Consider the following 19466-nt stretch of genomic DNA (forward strand, 5'->3'; position numbering starts at 1 on the left):
AAATAAGGACATGACTTCCTGGTATGTGTACACCTTTCATTCGCTATTTTAAAAAAATGTATTGAGATTGCACATGGTGTTCCCGTAGTGCTTCATGTTTTCCTTCATTTTCACGCTGTATTGTAACCCATGGCTTATGCATTTGTTTCACCCACTGGGTGCTCAGGTAATGTATTCATATATTGGATGGATGGATAGATGAATGAATGGATGGATGGATGTTGTTGTAACAGGACTGAGGGTAGAGTCTTAATGAATCATTCATGGCCTTTAATGTTCTTTCAATTTCTGCAATAATTGCTCACTTTTATGTGTTTTTGTCTTTGGGTGTGTTTTTTTGGCTGACAGCACACATGGATTTTTAAATACTGTTAACTGATTTTATTTTCTAATAAAAAATTATTCATCCAAAGAAATATTAATAGCATTCTGAATCAGTAGAAAGTCTTAATCATAGACTGTTTTAAAAGAATTGCAGCTTATTAGTCACACATTTACTATAACTGTCTTAAAAAGCTAATGGTTTACTTTTCTAAGTTAAAGTCCTAGAATTCTGCCTGTGGTTCTTATAAAACAAAATGTACATCTATTAGTACATGTTATCATTATGATATTAGTATGATGATTAATTACCTGTTTCTGCATAAGTAAACCATGGTAAAGTGTTTGTAAACAATTTTTTAGTAACATTTCTCCCTATAGTGATGGTAGCTTTAGTATTAATTTTCTTGCCGTTCCTTTCCGGCAGTATAAAAGCAACCTGGTGAATTATCACAAAATCAGTATTAGCAAAGGCCCTAATTAAGAGCCTGAGGTTCTTTGCACATTGTACTCTGGAGCTTAAATTTAGCTTGTTACATAGGTAGACATTGTAAGATATATTTTAGAGTTATAGAAAGTAGTTTTGACTCTACCTATCATTTAGAAATAAATTTATAGAATGTATTTGGATCTCTTGAAGTGACTATGGAAGTTATGAACTAGCTGATTTGGGCATGTGCCTTGATTTGACAAATGAGGAGACTTCAGTCCCAAGAGATTAAGTGAAACTTTCTGAAGTCCTGGTGCCTGAACTACATTTCCTGATTAACTACCCAGAGTTTTTCCACATTGCTTCCCATGTAGAAGATAAAGAATAAAATTATCTTATCAAATGGCCAGGAAGGGTGTTTTGCTGAATTAATTAGCTTGTAGTGTCTCTGAACTTATGTGTAACATTTTCACATTCTCTTTGTTGCAGAATGCAAAGTATGGCGAAATCCACTTAATTTATTTAGGGGTGCTGAATATAATCGGTAAGCATTTTGACAGCTTGGGAAATTAATGGGTCTAGTTCAGAGAGCAAAGACAGCAGTACATGTTTTTGCAGGTTCATTTAGGGGTCATTTAACAGTCTGTTTAGTGCTTCCATTTTTTGATGCTCAAATATTTTGATTTTTCTGTTTTATAAATATTTTAGCTTTGAACTTAGGATAACATACAAACCTGTTGTTTTTAGAGATTTTTCTATTACAGTTATTTTTCATTGTATGTTATAAAGTCAAAATATTTTGTAGCTTACCTGGAACATGGTTATAAAGATGCCCCAGAAGTAATGTTAGAATTTAATTTTGTAGAGTAAGTAGGCAAATCAGAATTTTCATAGCTTTGGGGAAATCTCTATGCATAATACTAATTAGGGAAGGTTTTCATTAGCTAGTGCTGCTAAGATTTTAAGACAAAAATATAGCAGAATTTTTGAACTTTTTTTCTGCTGATATACTTCCTAAAAGGAGACTAGGATGATTATTTTGTTTTTAATTTATTGGCAGTAGTACTTAGTTAATGGGTTATAGTTCAACACCTGTGCAGCTTAATATTTTGTAGGTCTTGCTTTCCTCTCTCAGAAGTGTCTGATCATCTTACTTCTCTTTTACAGGTACACTTGGGTGACTGGACGAGAGCCTCTGACTTACTATGACATGAATCTCTCTGCCCAGGACCACCAGACCTTCTTTACCTGTGACTCGGACCATCTGCGTCCTGCAGATGCAAGTATGGAAAATCCTTTAGATAGTTACTGAGTGGGAGGGCTTTTTGTTTGTTTTAGAGATCAAAGTTACTACTTTGAGAATGTCTGCTCTACAAAAACCCTGATGAATAAAATATTAAATTGGAGATTGACCAGTAAGATGCAGAAAGTTGCTACTTAAATAAAGCTTTATTGCCATGAAGTGTTATTGTAGACATGAGTCCCCTCATTATAATTGAAAATGTTATTTTTAAAATGTATGCCAAAGTTGGATTTACTTACTTTAAATTTACTTTCTTTATTAAGAAATATAGATCTTATATGAAGCTAACTAAATCCTTGGTTGAGGCAGAATGAAAGGTCATGTCTCCCAGATTAAGAAATCTTAATTAAGTCTCTATGATTATAGACTATGGGTTAGTATATAAGATATTAGGTCTCTAGTTTTATTACCCTAAGAAAGATTTTATATCAGCTGTTGAAGGACAATGGAATAGCAAATTAGAATGTATTTGTGTGACTTTAGAGTTTTGGGCTAACCCACTTGGTAAGTGAACTCTTCTTTTGTAATTCAAAAAAAGCTATTAATTTAGCTCTTGTACTGAATCTTCCTGAGTATATATTGACTTCTTCTTCTCTCTTTTTCTAAAATAGTAATGCAGAAAGCCTGGAGAGAGAGAAACCCCCAAGCTAGGATTTCTGCTGCCCACGAAGCCTTAGAGATAAATGAGTAAGTGGGGGGGAAATCTTGCTTTGCTGAATGTTTTCAGTTGCCATTCATGGGATACTTAAACTAAAGTATGTATTTGAACTTGAGGATTATTTGAGGGGCATTAATTTATTTTAAAAAAATTTAAAAGACATCCATGTGAAGATAGTTTTAGTCATTTTAGAGAAAAATTTAGTGGCTTTGCTATGCTCCTAAATTAAATCATTTAAGGGCTAGCCATGGTATACTATGTGGACATAAAATAAATACAGTGCTTTCATGCTTAACACATTATGACAGGGACATTTCCCCAGACATACAATGCTCATTTGTGCCGTCAGATTTTCTAGGTAGAACTTCTACTTGGGGGGGAAACATAGTAAAAACATAAAGTGAAGAAATTACTCTTTAAAAATATTTCAAGGTCAAGACAAGGAGGAAATGATGTTCTTAGTGTTGTTAAACATTCTGTGGGTCACCAAGGAAGGCTGGAAACTCTTGTCTGGAGATCTCAGAAAATGAGAGAGTCTTAAAACTGGAGTCATAAAAGCTCAGGGTTGGCAGAGGCCTTAAAGGTCATGTAGCTCAAACACCCATCTGGTGCTTGAATCACCTCAACACTCTCCCTGCCAAGTGGTCATTGTTAAACTATTCTATGATTTTTCTGAAGAAGGCTGCAGAATCTTCAGAGGTCTTAGTGAAAAGATTCGCTTGAGAGTTGGAAATCCTGCCAGTGTAACCTGTTGATCTGTTTGGTTTCTGATTCTGTCATGCAACATATTTATTTTCCAGTTTCTTTTCATCTACAAATTTGATATGCCTATGTTCTATGTGTCATCCATGTTTCTGATAAAAGTGGCAGGACCAGGGAAAGAACCCTGTGACACTACATAAAGAAGCCACCCTCTAGAGTTATGTTTTTGTCAATCATCATTCTTTGGGTTTTATTGTACAACCAATTACTAAGCCACCTAGTTACACCGTGATTCAGGCTATATTTCTGCGTTTTTAGATACTAGTTGTAGCTATGGATCTTTAATGTGCAGTAAATCCATTAGAGTACATTAGGGTAACACAGCCTGATTTATTTATTCTTAGTGAATTTAAGCTAGCTTCCAGCATTCACTACTTTCTTTTTAAAATGCCTAGAAACTCTCCCTTTAATAATCGATTAAAATATCTTTCCAAATCAGAACCCAATTGTTCTGTAGTTTGGGAAGTCTGCCTTCTTCCCCTCTTTGAACATTTTTACTACATTTGTCATTTCATCTTCTAGTACCTCTCCACTGTTCGTGATTCCTTAACAATCTGCAGAGAGCAATTCCCTGGGCTGCCTGCAAGATCTTTTGGCTTTCTGGGATTTGCCCATCCCAGTATATTAATTCATCTAGCATAGATCAGTTATGCGCTATCTTACATCTTTTAAATTCATTTTAGAGTTTAATTTCTTCTCCCTTTGTCAGTCTGACAATCATTCTTCCTGATGGAGAAACCAGGAAGAAAATAAGAGTTAGAGAGTTTTGTTTTCTCTTTATTATCTGTTGCTACTAACTATAAACTTTCCTCATTTTGACGTTGTTGTGTTGTTTGTCTTTTTTGCTTATTTATATTGTCATGGTTTTGGAGAAGTTGGGGTGGTTACAAGGCCTTAAACATAATATGAATACAGGGACTAGATGGTTGTCTTTAGCATTTTTTGTTTTGCCTTTATTTTGTTTTGCGAGCTTCAGCTAATGTGAAGTTGCAGCTCTCCTGACATTCTTATAAGCTCATTTCACTCTCTTATAGCCCTTCATCACATACCCTCTTTCCATCTTTTTTTACATGTCCTTTAAAAATATGATCTTGTGAGCGACCTCTGTGTAGCCATAGTGGTTACTTGTCACCCCTCTTTTCTTCCCGAGAGGATCATTTGTGATTGCAGTTATGATTAGACATTTGGAAGCTGCCAACCCTCTTAAACCATTTGCCTTCTGCGTCTCATGCCATTGAATCATGCCTCTTTTCTTTGAATTTTTTAAGTCCACCTTACCTTCTTTTACTATCCTAAACTCTGAAATGACATAATAACTCTCTGAATGTTCCTATCAATTTTCATTTCACCAACTATTTTTTTCTTCTTGGTCAGAATTAGGTCCAGAGTTGAAGTTCCCCTAATTGCTTCCTCTACCATCTGGGAGATAAAATTGTTACCAAAGTAAGTCAAGAACCTGCTAAGTGCCCTCCTTCTAACCACATGAGACGTACTCTAGCAGATATCTGGATGGTTGACACCCCCATCACCATACCTTCTTGCTTCTGTATGTGTACTGTGCTGTGACAAGGACACATCATCTCTGTCTTCCATTGAGCTGAGCAGCCTGTTCTGTCCCCACCAACCATTAGCACTTCTACTGCTCTTTCCTTTCTCCTTCACTCATAAACTCTTAGCATGTTTCTACCCCAGATTCATGAGTCTCCACATAGATGTATGTTTTCTTGGCCAGTAGTGCTACTCTGCCTCTCCTCCTAAGAGAGCTATTTGCAAAATAAACAAAGCCAGCAAGCTAGCCCCAACCTGTCTTGAGTTCCCAGCCCACCAACTATAATCTTATAGCTAATTCCTCTGATGCTGTGTCTACCACTCAGTATTATAATCTCAGTTTTCACTTTATAACCCTGGACCCATATTCATGTGTCAGCACCTAAAGCGTGAAGTATTGCTTCCTGATTGCCCAACCTACTTATTTTCTCCAGTGAATTACTGGGCATTTTCAACATCATAATTGTTCTCTCCAAGTCATATCTGCTGCCTTCCACAGTAATTGGTTTTACAACTTTTTTTTTCCTGGGCATTTTTCCTCCCTACCTCACCACTTTCAGTTCAAAGCCCTATTGATCAGTCCTGCCTGAAATTAGAGGGATTGGCTAAAGAATTAAAAGACCCCTCCTCAAGGCTGAGATTAATGAGTAACCCAAAATCTCATATTAGTCATGAATTCAGCCTTTGTTTCTTAGCTGGCTATTGTAGTTTATGAATAGTAGAAGTAACATTTGGTTTCCCTTTCTGTTTTTCTCTCTTGTGGTCTGATGGAGGCTCTGATAAATAGGGAAATGACCACGAGAGAGGCAGTGGAGAAAGCCAAGGGGTATTATAGATCAGGACCTGTGTGGTCTGCTCTGGCCTCACCATTTCCTTATCACATTCCCTTTCTTTGGCAGTTGAGTTGTTCTTCTACAATTTGGAAAGTTTAAATTTTCAAGAGTTCCCCTTGTTCGTTAGTTGACTATTTATCCTTTCTGACTTTCTGTGTTAGAGGTTGTTGAAAGGATTAAATGAGATGATATATGTTAAGTGCCTGGTACAGTCCTTAATATATACTAAGCATCAGGTGGTAGCTATTATTGTTAAAGGTATGAAATTTAACTCTTGCTTGCTACTGAGGCTGAATCAAATTTTGAGCTCTTCTGAAATAACCTCTACCTATAGGTTCTTCTAGGCTTCTTCTCTGACATAGGAAACCAGTGCTAACTGTAATGAGATGCTGAAGCACTGCTTGTGAAACAACTTACCTGGTTTAATGAATTTCTCATTCTGAATAAATCCTAAGACTAAAGAGAATCTGTGGATAGTAAATAGAAGTAAACTTTCTGGTATTTCTAACTCTGAGTGTCAGAAGGAGATGTTTAACAACACCTATTACCATTGCCATCATTAGTTGACATTGTTGAGCGTATACCACATGCTGGCTACTACTGTACTGAGCACTTTTCACGCATCATCTTACTTAACCTTCATAACAATGCTGTGAACAGTAGATTCCATGTTGTTCTCCACCAGGGAGGCAGAGTAATAACTTGCCCAAAGTGACACACTAATAAGGGGCAGAGTCCATATGTAAGCTCCATGCTCCTAACACTACTCATCGTCCCTTTCAAGCTAAAACATGGACATTTCTTTTGTACCATTATTTTATGTCAACAACTGCAAGCAGGGGTGCATGAACCAGTTGGCCACTCTGCATGTTTTGGCGTAACTCCTGCCCTTCTGCATGCACTCCTACAGCTATTACAATGTCCCTGGATTTGTAATTGATGGTGGCTATTATCTGCATGGACAGGTGTGCAACTGCTTATATTCTCTTGGCTGAAGAAGAAGCAACAACCATTGCTGAAGCAGAGAAGCTGTTTAAGCAGGCCCTGAAAGCTGGAGATGGTTGTTACCGGCGTTCTCAGCAGCTGCAGCATCATGGATCCCAGTATGAAGCCCAACACAGTAAGGTTTCCTCCAGGTTGATGTGCTGGGGGATCAGAATTGTAACATGATTAGTCAGAGCAAATTTTCAGGCCAGTTCAAAGTATGATTCTCCGAGTTTAGAATAAATGTAGTTTTTGGCCTTTCTTTGTTTTTATTAATTTTTCTTCTCCATAAGAGCACAGTACATAATTAAATTATAGCTCCATTATTGTTCATGTTTTCTTTTCGCCCCATAGATTTTTAACTCTAGAAATAAATGATAATAACCTTTAATGGTGAACCTTTTTTCTCCTCATAATTCTTACACAGTTCTATATACCAGTTGCTTCTCTGCCCCATAATTTTAAGTCTTAGTTGGCAAATAGGACTTAAATTAGTGTTAATGCTATCAGAAGTTTATCTCATGGGTCTTCTACAGCATGGATTGAAATAGGACAGCTAAGAATTTAACAGCAATTGGTGATTGTCTCAGTATTTAGCTATTGTTTAGGAAGCACTGTTGCTGGCTTCTAGGGAGGAAGAGCCCTAAATTCCTAATTATTATCTTTTTTATATTTAAAGTGATGACTTCCCATATTTAACACAACTCTTTAACATGAGACCTTTCATTTTAGTACACTAAACTGAGAGTCAGTGATGTTTGGGGGGAATGGTATAAAAACAAGATAACAAAGTCATTTCTGGAATTCCTTGAGCTGCTTGACTTGTCAGTTTGTTGGTTGTTTAAGAAGAAATTTAGTGATCCTTGTGAGAGAGAATGTTTTCATTGTCTAACCAAACTTGGAAGTGTTTCTTTAAAATGATATTTCTCTCAACTCATTTCTCTCTCCTGCATCTTGGAGAGTAGGAGTGTATCTCCTTCATATTTGAGATTATAAAATGAAGTTTTATTGTTAAGCCTGAATTTGGTGCAGAAACTGAGTGCATGAGTCCCTATGACTAAGGTACAGTGAGATCTTTGCATTGTGGCCCGTGTACATGTAAGTGTGTCCACATAACCCCTCAATGCACAGGTTTTTATTTTTATTCTGTAGTAGTGTATATGTTGTGGTTTAGACGGTAAAGAATCTGCTGCAATGTGGGAGACCTGGGTTCAATCCCTGGGTTGAGAAGATCCCCTGGAGGAGGGCATGGCAACCCACTTCAGTATTCTTGCCTGGAGAATCCCCATGGACAGAGGAGCCTGGTGGGCAACAGTCCATGGGGTCGCAAAGAGTTGGACACGACTGAGCAACTAAGCACAGTGTATATGTTAATCAAGTCTCTAATCATCATGTCTCTTGCTTTTTTTAAAAAAGTGTGTAACAGTGAATTTTGTAGACATATATAGTAAATGTCTATTTTGTGAACTAAATGAGGATTAATACATAAAATTACAAAGTCTGTAATATAACCTGAGAAATTTTCTTTATTTCTTTTCTTCTGTAAATTAATCCTTTCAACCTGTTGCCCAAATCTATCCAAAAATATAATCACATCTTTAAAATAATTGGTAGGTATCTGGCAGATTTTCAACACACATCTTGTTCTCATTGTTTGAAACTTGAAATGTTAGGACTTTGGTCTTAACATCTTTTAATAGCTGCGTATTATACATATACTTAATCTATAACAGGTGTGTCATATTTTTCTAAAACATGGTAATTTTATTGAGGATTAAGTACATGCATGTTCTCACTGGTCTGGAAACATATCCAAAAAGACACATAATTAAATAACGAGATTAAGATGAGAAGTTGTTAATGTGCTTTTTAAGAGCCATTTTGGTGACTATTATTACAACTATTTAGCTTGTCAATACTTTCTCTAACACTAGGGTAGTTTTTCATTTTGTTGCATAGTCGGTTGTCATATCTGGAATGTGTTATGTTGCCATCTGAAATTGACTGCTTTGGGGACCTGGAGATGATTATGATGTCACTAGTGTTAGGGAAAGAATAATATAAAACAGAAGTTCAAGATGAGGCTTCTCTAGACTTATTGTCAAGAAGGAAAGAAATAATAGTTCATCAGGATGCAACCTGAGATTCACCTCTTTGCATCTTCGCCAAAGGCATGCACACGAGAAGAATGTGGAATTTTTGCTTGTAAACCGCATGCAATGTGGATATGTCCATTCTCCCAGCACTTTGTGGCAGATGATTTTATTTATCGAATATTCAATATCCTAACTCAAAAGCATGGATTAATAATCAGTCACATGGTTTGACCTTGGAAGGCTAAGTACTTTGACTTCACTCTGTATACCTTCTGCTATTAGCAAAGTTGTCAGTGCTCCTCCAGTAAGGAAAAGTCAAAGGAGCAGACTGTTCTTTCTGAGGTTCTCCTTCAAGGGCATGGAAAATACGCCTCTGTATTTCTGTATTTTTATTTTTTCTTGCTGCTCAGCTGAAATCTTTTTTTTTTTTTTAAGTTTTCATGTTTTATGTCTCCCTCTTCAGGACGAGACACCAATGTTTTGGTCTACATCAAAAGAAGACTAGCCATGTGTGCCAGAAGACTCGGGAGGACCAGAGAAGCAGTGAAAATGATGAGAGATGTGAGTGTGAAGTGGTGTTTGGGAGCAGTGGCAATGCACCTGACCTAGAGAAGGAGGAGCTCGCCGAGTGAGACCATAGCAGACAGTACCGCTGATGGTGTGGTGCTGCCATGGGGGCTGGGCTTCTCTTCTAACTCACAACTTAGTCAGTGAGTGATCTCAGACAAGTTACTCAACTTCTTTGTGCCCTATTTCCTCATCCATAAAATGGGAATAACAATAACTTTAGCAATAGCAACACACTAATAATAATGATTACTACTTAGGATCATGGTGAAGATTAAATGAGATAATACATGCAAAACTTTTAATAGAATGACTAGCCTGTTAAAGAAATATCCTTGTTATTAGACCTTTGGGGCTGTAGCCGGAAGCCAAGAATGAGATCAGCCACTTTAGCTAACTGACATTTTTTGTATTTAGTTGTTAGGACGATTTGAATAAACTATGGCTCAAATTGCTACTCTCAAATTTAATAACATTATGATCTAATCTTTTTAGAGTCATTTCAAGCATTTTCCTAGGTTCTTGAATCAAGACATTTTATTAATAGTAGTCAACATAATAAGAGAGGAAATAGGTGAGAGTTTTAAAACAAAAGAGAACCAAAGGATTATGTAACTTCAAATTAAAACAGTGGTTTTAAGGGAAACCAGTGGAGGAACTTTTACTTCCACTTTTTCTTTTTTTATAGTAAGAAATGCTTTTCATAAAGAAACAGACATCAGTGAGGATTGTATTTATAAACCATTTTCTTTTGAAAAACAGTCTCAGAAAGCCTTTGTCAACATTTCATTCTTTTACTGTCTTACTTAATTAGGAGGCATAGGTAAACTGCCCATTATACAAGTAAAAGAAACATGGGGTAAGAGAAAAGTGGTGTTTTGCGTAGGTCTCAGCTTTTGGGTTGAGAACCGGACTGTGTAAACTCAGTGAGCCCTTTCTCAGTTTTCTCTGGACTGGTGTTATTCATGTAAATTCTCAGTTACTCTTTGGCAGTGGGAGTCTGCACTTCAGGATCACCCCTGGTTGTTTCTGCAAGTTACAGCATAATGGGATGACGCAAGTGAGACCCATGCTTCTGGCTTGGGTTCTGGCTACTCCACTAAACAGCAGTATAGCCACCAGACCTGAAGAGAGGAACACAGGAGAGAGATTCCAAAATAACTCTAACTTGACTGAAGGTGATAGATGTTTCTTAGGCAAAGCCACTGCAAAGGGAACCTGCCAGGATTAAATTCTTTTTGTTGAAGGAAGAATTGAAAGAATGTTATATAGTATAAATGCTAAATTTTAGAAAAGGCGATTTCTGTAGAGACATGACTTGCTCTCAAAGCTTTTTCACTTGCAGAAATTCCAGCCTTTAATAGAGTGGAGAAACGCTGCCAGTCGCTGAAAGAGCTGAGAATTTTATGAAGGACAGGGTATTTCTCTATGTGAAAGTGGCCCAGCTACATTAAACTGGCCCTGGCACATTCAGCCTTTAAGGTGTTTTACATTTATTGCCTTTTCTTAACCTTAATTAGCCTGGGACAAGCATGCATGGAGGAACAGATTCTGGTGATTCTCTTTATTATATGGTTAAGCAACTTCATAGGAAAAACAAACTCAGATGATTTTAATTCCGGTTTTTTTCAATCAGCCTCATTCTGATTATCATAATTTTTAGTATATACATATAAAATTTCACATGATTAAAACCAATACATCTATACTATGGTTTAATTTTTGTTTAACATTATTTTATATTTGCAATTCCATTTATTGACATAGTCTACAAATAGACTTGGGCGGAGAGGGTGGGGTAAATCTGGGATCCAGCAAAATAAATGCTGGGCAGAGGGTAAGAAAACCTGCAAATGAATCTCAGCTTCGCTTTTCATTAACTTTGTGACCTAGGACAGCTTTCTCCCCTTTCATGGGCTTTTCATTTGTCTTCTGTAAATCAGGGATAATGATTCTTATCTAAAAGTATAATTGAGGGAGTGATGGAGTGACATAATGTGAAAACACCTGACATATAATAGATATGCTTCCCTTTTTTGCCCTACTTTTTCTCCATTATATAATTATGTCTTAAATTTGCTGAACTGTTCCTCTGATGAGCATTTTGAGATACTTCTGATTTCCTTTCCTTGAATGAATCAATTAGTCTTTCTCTTTTCATATGTGTATAAATACACACACACACACACGCACACACACACGCACACACACATACCTGTGTATATATATATATATTTCTATGTATATGTTTCTTGGGTTACTTTTCTTAAAAAAAAAATCTGTCATATTATTAGAATACCAATACATGTTGTATTTTGACTGGGTTTCTGGAACATCCAGTAGATAGGGGTCCCAGTGTTGTAACAGTCCTGTGAAGGATGCTGTCAGACATGGTAGAAATGTGTTTTGAAGAGAAATATCCAAAACACTCTCTCCTTCAGAAGCTCCTGGAACCCTAAGCGGAGGAGGGAAGATTGAGGCGCCTCTCTGTTAAAGCTGCAGCTGGCCCCAGCCCTGCAGGAGACAGTTGGTCGGTCCTGACTCTTCTCAGGTCACGGGTCATGCATAGACAGGGACTTCACCGAGGGGGTACTCCTTTAACAGCATGCACATGAGCCATCTTGCTGGAAAGCTTCCTTTGATAAAACAGCACACTGGATTCCAGGCACCCTCCTGATAAAGCCTTAGGGCAGAAGGACCTAATTTTTCATTAAGACACAGCCATCCTACCCCATATGCATTAGTTGAAACTTTCCTAGAGCAGATTTTAAAGTGGAAACAGAAATGGTAGAGTCAAAATGCCTTCCATGTAGAAAGTAGACTCTCAAACATTTCTCTGGAAATCTCTTAAGAAAGGGAAAACTATTAAAAACTGTTCATTAGTGATTTATCCTGAAAAAGAGTGAATGGATTTCTGGGAAGGCTAACTGTCGATGGTTGTGGATCCAAATATTGATCCTCCAAGTGAACTATTGATGAGAAAAGAAAACATAGGCTCCTTAATGTCAAGATTCATGGTTTCTTTTTTTAAAAGCAAGACATTAATTATTTTTAACTGTCAGGATGTCTTCAAAAAAACCCACTTCAATTAGCTTCCTTTTGCAGTCAAGAATACAAGAGCACCTTCCTTGTTGAAGCTTGTTTGGCAGCAAGCAGAGCTAAGAGAGCATGGTGGCTTTTGAACTTCACTATAAGGTGTTATTTAATATTCAAAATGAAAAGAGTTGTATTTTCTGCTTTCTTAACTTAAAGCAAAGTCTGTTTGCTTGTTTTCATTTAAAAGAATTTTGTCTCTCTTGTTAACATTTGATATATAACACAATTTATTTTCTCTTTTTAACTTTTACCAATGAGCTAACCTCAGGTTCTTTCCTCTATCCTTCCCTGGTCCTGTTTGCGTTGATTGGAAATAGAATTCACGAGACTGACTGGTCTGGCCCCTAAGCCATGCTCCATCTGGCCCCTGGTATGGATGGGACTGTGTGCCCAGATAAGAGAGCCTTCCTAAAGCTCATCTTGCCGCAGGTCGCTGAGTCTAGGGTGGGGTTTCCCAGCCTTGGCCCTGTTGACATTCGGGCACCTGTCTTTGCTGTGTGCATCCTGTGCATTGGAGGATGGTCAGCAGCGTCCCTGGCCTCTGCCCACTAGGTGCAGTAGTTGCTCTCTCGCTTGTTGCTTCCCCTATCTTTAGACGTTTGTCCCCCATTAAGAACCGCTGATGTGGAGAATCCTGAAGTGAGTAGACGTGTTTGGGGGCAGACATCAAGTTTTTATTTACTCTGCTTATCTATAGTCTGAGTTTCCCCTGTGGTAGTTACAAGCCTCTAAAGCATTCCTGGGATTAATCAGTTCCTACTAGAACCCTTGACTGACCTGGGACTGTGCTAGTTTGGAGAGATGAGTCTTAGATGGGACTCACTGAATAGGGATCTGGGGAGTGAAGAGTAAGTGAACTTAAAGATTTGGGTGGGGACCTAGTTGGAGGGTAAGAGAGAGGCAAAATAAAGGCTAATGTGGGGTAGTGTCTTCCTTGGTCCTTCCTTGGTCTAGATCATCGTCTTCCCCTCTTCCCTAAAATGTATTACTCCTTTGAAAGTTGACCATAGGCTCTCAGACTTACCACCTGTTTCTCCTCCTTTCAGTAGTTTTCTACAGACCTCTGCATCATCATCCCTGACTCTTGTTTCATCCTGTCTCTGCAGCTCTACCTCTTTCACTATCCTGGCCTCTCATTTGACACAGGTCATCAAAAGCTTATTAAAACATTTTATTTCTTTTAGGAAACCATGCTTCTTAGTCCTCATGAAGTCTCAGTCTTCCTGGCTAGTTTCTCCTCATCTTCCTAACTTCCCAAATTTGAAGTGTTTCCTGGACTGTTCTAAGCTTCTTTTTGATTTCCATCTACAACTCTGGAAAATGACATTTAGACTCAGAGGTTTGAATGCTAATGAACATATCTGCAGTGTTTATTATGTTCTAGGTATTATTTTAAGTGCTTTACAAATATAAATCACTTAATCCTCATAACAGCCCTTGACGTAGGTGCTTGTTCAAGGTTGCATAGCTAATGCATAGTTCTGAGAAGGTGATCTTCCAATCACCTGCATCAGTAATAGCCAGGGTGCTAGTTGAGTACCTACTTCATAGGATAGGTATAAGAATTAAATGGAATAATTCCTGCAAGGCACTTGGCACAGGACTTCACAAAGAATAAGTACTCAGTAAGTGTTGCTCTTCTTACCATTACTGTCTAAGATATATTGTTAAGTGATAAGGAAAGGTGTAATAATAGATACAGTTTGATTCCATTTTTTTCAATTTAAAATAGATACTAATATTAACCCATAGTTCTCAAGCTTTTCGGTCTCAGAATCCTTTTAAAATTACTAAGGACCTCAAGACTTTTATTTGTGTGGGTTTATCTATTGATGTTTATCATTTCTGAAGCTAAAACTTATTTATGTTCTCAAAGAGCCTGTTTCCAAGTAAGGTCACTTTCATAGGAACCGAGGGTTAGGACTTCAATATAGTTTTTTGGAGTACGCAATTCAATCCATGGCACCAGGTTACGTACAAAAGGAAAACTCTCTGTCAATACTTTCATTCTTTCAAAATTTTACCACCTATATGACATTTAGCTAAAGACATATTTTTTTATGCTTTTGACCACGTTAAACCTTTTCTCAGACTAGACGATAGGGTTATAACTGCTTAACATTCTTCTTTTGTTCTTAGTCAGGGTTCTTTATAAAAATTAGTGAGAGAAAACTGCAGTTACCTCATCCCTGGGTTGTATCCTTCCTATATTTTCAGCCTCATTTCTACAATTCCCAGTTGAGAACTGGAAGATTTTCAGTTTTTTTCATGTAAGACACATATTGAGTATTACTATGCACCAGACACTTTGCTAAGAAGTTTACATATACCATCTCATTTAATTCACATACCATGGGTGTCCTATTAAATTTGAAGAATAATTTTTACTCACTGTAACAAGTCAAGAAATAAGGATCTTATTTGCTCTTCTCCACTCCTGTTATGCCATCTCACTGAGGTAACACACTCATGAGTCAGTGTACATCTTTTCACTCCCTTTTCTTTGTGCCTATAAATTTGTATCTAATCATGTAAGGATTTTGAACAGAGTTGATTTGTATCTTAACCAAGTTTCCATATGAGGATTAAGCCTTCTTGGGGATGTTCAATTTCTGAGCTTCTTCCCTAAGGGGTCTCCTCCACAAGTTTTGAGGTAATACAGTACCATTTTCCCTGACCTCTTCTTTCGCAAATATTTTATCCCTGTACTTTACTGTTCTCAATTTTTATCTCTAATCACTTATTGAGATGATCCCTTCATTAAGGAGAAATTAGGGCCAATGAATAGAGAGAGACAGGTGTTTTGAGCCAAATGTTAATAACATACAAAAGGGATAAGTGAAGTTCATTAGATTTTGAGCTTCTTGAGTGCTGGTGTGGTATTTAGTTTTCTCATGTGTCCCTCCCAGCACACTGTACAGTGTCTTGTAGACAGACAATCAAGAAAATATTTGAGTCTGTGAATCAGAGCTGTAGCATACAAATTCCTAGTTAGCACTTTGCACCTGTGACTTTTCTTTCCCATCCTTTGTTAAGACACCTCTTTGGTAACGGTTTAATTCCACTTTCCTTAGAAGTGATAATGTTTATTTTTAAACTAATGTAAGTTAAAGTGAGTTTTATTTAGAAAATTATTGTAGATGTTCATTATATATAATCCCTTTTAGGTCATTAGAGGTATCCTAGGATGTAAGCAGTTGACCTTTGGGGATTAATTTAATAGTATTAATAGCAAGAGGGTTCCCTTTAAATGATTTATGAAGAGAAGCACTTCTGGTGAAAGCACACTTCAGAAAATATAAACCTCTGGGACTAATCAGACTCTTTGGAACATTAAGGACTATTGATTTGCCCTTCTCAAATTGTTTTAAAAAATTAGAGAATATTCTGTAACAGAAATTCTGCTTTATTGCATAGGTAAAAATATCTTTTCAGGAGAAAAATTTTTAATGAATGTTTTACCAGTTAATTTCTATTCCTTTTTCATCTCTTTTTCCTTATTTTTAAATGCTCTAATTTCATAAGGAATAAAACTAGAGCATTTAAGATCACATGATTTCCATCTTATCAGTATATCCTTTTTTTCTTGAAATTTAATTTGGATTATTATTAATAACTTGATTGACGAATTTATTTAGATGTTGATTGTTGAGAGAAGTCAGGTACCATTATGTGGACAGGAGGCATAGGAGTAGCATTTTAATAAGTTTAGGCAACCAAGTATCACTTGAACACAGTTCCATTCAAGCTTTTACAACAACCACATATATCGTTGAACTAAAGACAATGGGACCTAGGGATTGAACCCAGGTCTTCTGCATTGCAGGCAGACACTTTTCCCTCTGAGCCACCAGGAAGCCAGAGGAACTAAAGACAAAGTGTGCAGCAAAATATGTTAATTCATAGTAAGTGTTCCTGAAGTGTTTGTTGTCATGTTTTCTAGATTCTATCTTTGCAATACTTACAAATAAAGAAAAAGTGAATTTTGAAAGCAAATGCTATAAATAGTAATGCACTGATGTTCAGAATTTATATGACTTTGAAAACTTTATAGGACCTTTGCTTTTTTATCATGATTTGCTTCTCTGGATTTGCCTGATTTATTGAGTTAACTTATTTAATAAGTTATTAGAATTAGTGATTCTATAGGAAGGAAAATTATTTAATTAAAGCAAATAATAGATTTATTGGTTATTACCTTGTTGCGTCAGTAGTGATGAAGCACAGTTTCATCAGCATTATACTCTATATTCACAGTGAAGAGCTGGTGGCAGATAATCCCTGAGGCAGATGAGAGTGTTTTATTTATTTACACATGTCATATACATGAAAGTTTTACTTGTAGCATAATAAATATATGGTTGATAAGGTAACTGTCAGTATCAGGGTTTTTCATATATGTGGCCCACGTTTTTCCACGTGGAGAGTAGAATCCACTGTTGAGCTGAGCCTTCAATATATATGCAGTGTGAAAAAAAGAGAGAAGTCAAGGATGTTTCCCAGGATTTTCCCATGGAAGCAGAGGAGTTCCTATTAGCTAAGATGTGGAAACCTGTTTGCAGGGAGAAAGGTTAGGAGTTCAGTTTTGAACATGCTGTATTTGAAAGAGCACATTACTCATTTTTATCATAATGGCATCTTGATCTTTTTGTGAATCATAACAAATGTCTTTGCTGAGGTGAAGAAACCATTATATAGAGGAAAAATAATGGGACCTTTGGGTTTGATGGAAGAATCTGCCTGCAATGTTGGAGACCTGGGTTCGACCCCTGAGTTGGGAAAATCCCTGGGTTGGGAAGATCCCGTGGAGAAGGGAAAGGCTACCCACTCCAGTATTCTGGCCCAGGCAAATCCATGGACTGTATAGTCCATGGGGTCACAAAGAGTCAGACATGACTGAGCAACTTTCACTTCACTTCTAAAATATAGTTAATGAGGAACTCCCATTGTCATACCTTTCATTTAAGAAATCCCAGGAAAGTAAAACCTAATTGATTTTAGAGAGACCAGGACCATCACAGTCTTGCAAAATATGTAATGCAGTATGTGTTTAACTTATATCTCTATAGATTTTCTTTTTTTTTAATTTTTTTAAATTAATTAATTAATTAATTTATTTATTTATTTTTAATTTTTTTTTAAATTTTAAAATCTTTAATTCTTACATGCGTTCCCAAACATGAACCCCCCTCCCACCTCCCTCCCCATAACATCTCTCTGGGTCATCCCCATGCACCAGCTCCAAGCATGCTGTATCCTGCATCAGACATAGACTGGCGATTCAATTCTTACATGATAGTATACATGTTAGAATGTCATAGATTTTCTTACCATTTTTACTCAACATTATTTTTCAGGCCTATCTGTTTTTACTTCTCATACCTATGGTATATGGTTGTAAGTTCTAACTTCTGTGTTGTATTCTCTCTTATACTCTTACTCTATTTTACTTATCCTTTCCCCAGTGAAGGCCCCCACATGGCCTCCAGTTTCCCATTATCACAGCAGTGCTGGAGTGAACATCCTTATAGACATGTGAGAAGCCTTCACTGGGTGTGTAGCCAGGAGTGGATTGTTGGATGTTAGGCATATAAATATTGATTTTAGCATGTCCTGCCAGTACACTTCCCAGAATGGCTGCCTGTGCTTGTTTAAATTCTCATCAGCAATACATGACTACACCCATTAATCTCAGTACTAGGCTGCTTTAAGCACTGTGTATATGTTATATATATTTCAAATTCATTGCATATAGCTTTTTATAATGTTATTTCATAATTTAAAAAATATTTGTCTGTAGTTCCGCCCCCTCTTTTCATTTTGTGTTCTCTTTGTCTTTTTTAACTTTTATTTTTGCTGATTAGTCTTGACAGAGATGTGTCTCTTTTATAAAACTTTTCAAAAGAACTAGGATTTGGTTCTATTTATTTTCTCAGCTTTTTGTCTTTATTCCAGTTTTTCTGGTCATACTTGTACTTTTCTGTTTCTCCTGCTTCTCTTCCTCCCCTCCCCCATTCCCTGTTTGTTGGCTCTTTACCCGTTTCTTACGTTAAACACTTAGCTCCCTTTGATTCTATGTAAGTATCTCTTTATTTCTTGATAATTTCATCTTATTCTGCATAGTTTTATTTTAGCCCCTTGTTATTGGTTCATAATCTTCTTTATATTATCTTTAGAGAACTTAAATCATATGATTTTGAACATAAATCATATGATATTGATTTGGGGAAAATTTATTGGAAGCCTCCTCTGAGGTCTAGTATATGGTCAGTTCATAAATGTTATATCTGTTTGAAAGGAGTATGTTTCTGTTGGTTACAAAAGTCTATATGTATTTACTAGTTTAAGTTCATTGCTAATCATGTTATTCAAATCTGTATCTGAGCATATTTTGTTTGCTTGTTCTATCAGTTTCTGAGAGGTGTGTGATTGATTATTCATTTCTCATTGTTTATGTACCTCCTTTTTTCCATGTTTAATTAATTGTTGCTTTGTATACATTGAGGCTATATTGTTAAATACATTTATGTTGATAATTATTTTGTCTTACTGATTATTAAGTGTATAATGCTCCTCTTTGTCCCTTTTACTTTTCTGCCTTGATTTTCTTTTTAACTTGGGTTAAGATGGACTGCTCTAGCTATTTAGATTTGGATATTTACATATTTTATAATTAAGTTTTCTGTAATTTTTTGATAGGCCATTTGGATCTGTAAAATGTTGCTGAATATCATCTTTATTCAAATCTGACAGTTTTTTTTTATTTTGGTTCATGTTTTTCCCATGTGTGTTTATCATCATTATTCTGTTTAGAGTTATTTTTGCTGACATATTCTGTATGTCATACTTTGCCTCTTTATTTCTTCTC

The 19466-nt window shown here is 36.5% G+C and overlaps 1 protein-coding gene across 7 annotated transcripts in view; it reads left to right on the forward strand.

Moving 5' to 3' along the window:
• Positions 1-19466, forward strand: part of ST7 (suppression of tumorigenicity 7) — a 272724-nt gene that overhangs the window by 167312 nt on the left and 85946 nt on the right. For 4 of the 7 annotated variants that reach the window (XM_018047189.1, XM_018047190.1, XM_013963307.2 and 1 more), the window contains exons 4-9: positions 1241-1295; positions 1919-2034; positions 2666-2741; positions 4849-4917; positions 6821-6975; positions 9399-9496. In XM_018047189.1, coding sequence (XP_017902678.1) covers positions 1241-1295; positions 1919-2034; positions 2666-2741; positions 4849-4917; positions 6821-6975; positions 9399-9496 — 569 coding nt within the window. The remainder of the gene's footprint in view (positions 1-1240; positions 1296-1918; positions 2035-2665; positions 2742-4848; positions 4918-6820; positions 6976-9398; positions 9497-19466) is intronic. The other 3 variants (XM_018047192.1, XM_018047191.1, XM_005679155.3) reach the window with 1 other exon arrangement.

The sequence above is a fragment of the Capra hircus genome, chromosome 4, assembly GCF_001704415.2.
Source record: "Capra hircus breed San Clemente chromosome 4, ASM170441v1, whole genome shotgun sequence".
NCBI lineage: Eukaryota > Metazoa > Chordata > Mammalia > Artiodactyla > Bovidae > Capra > Capra hircus.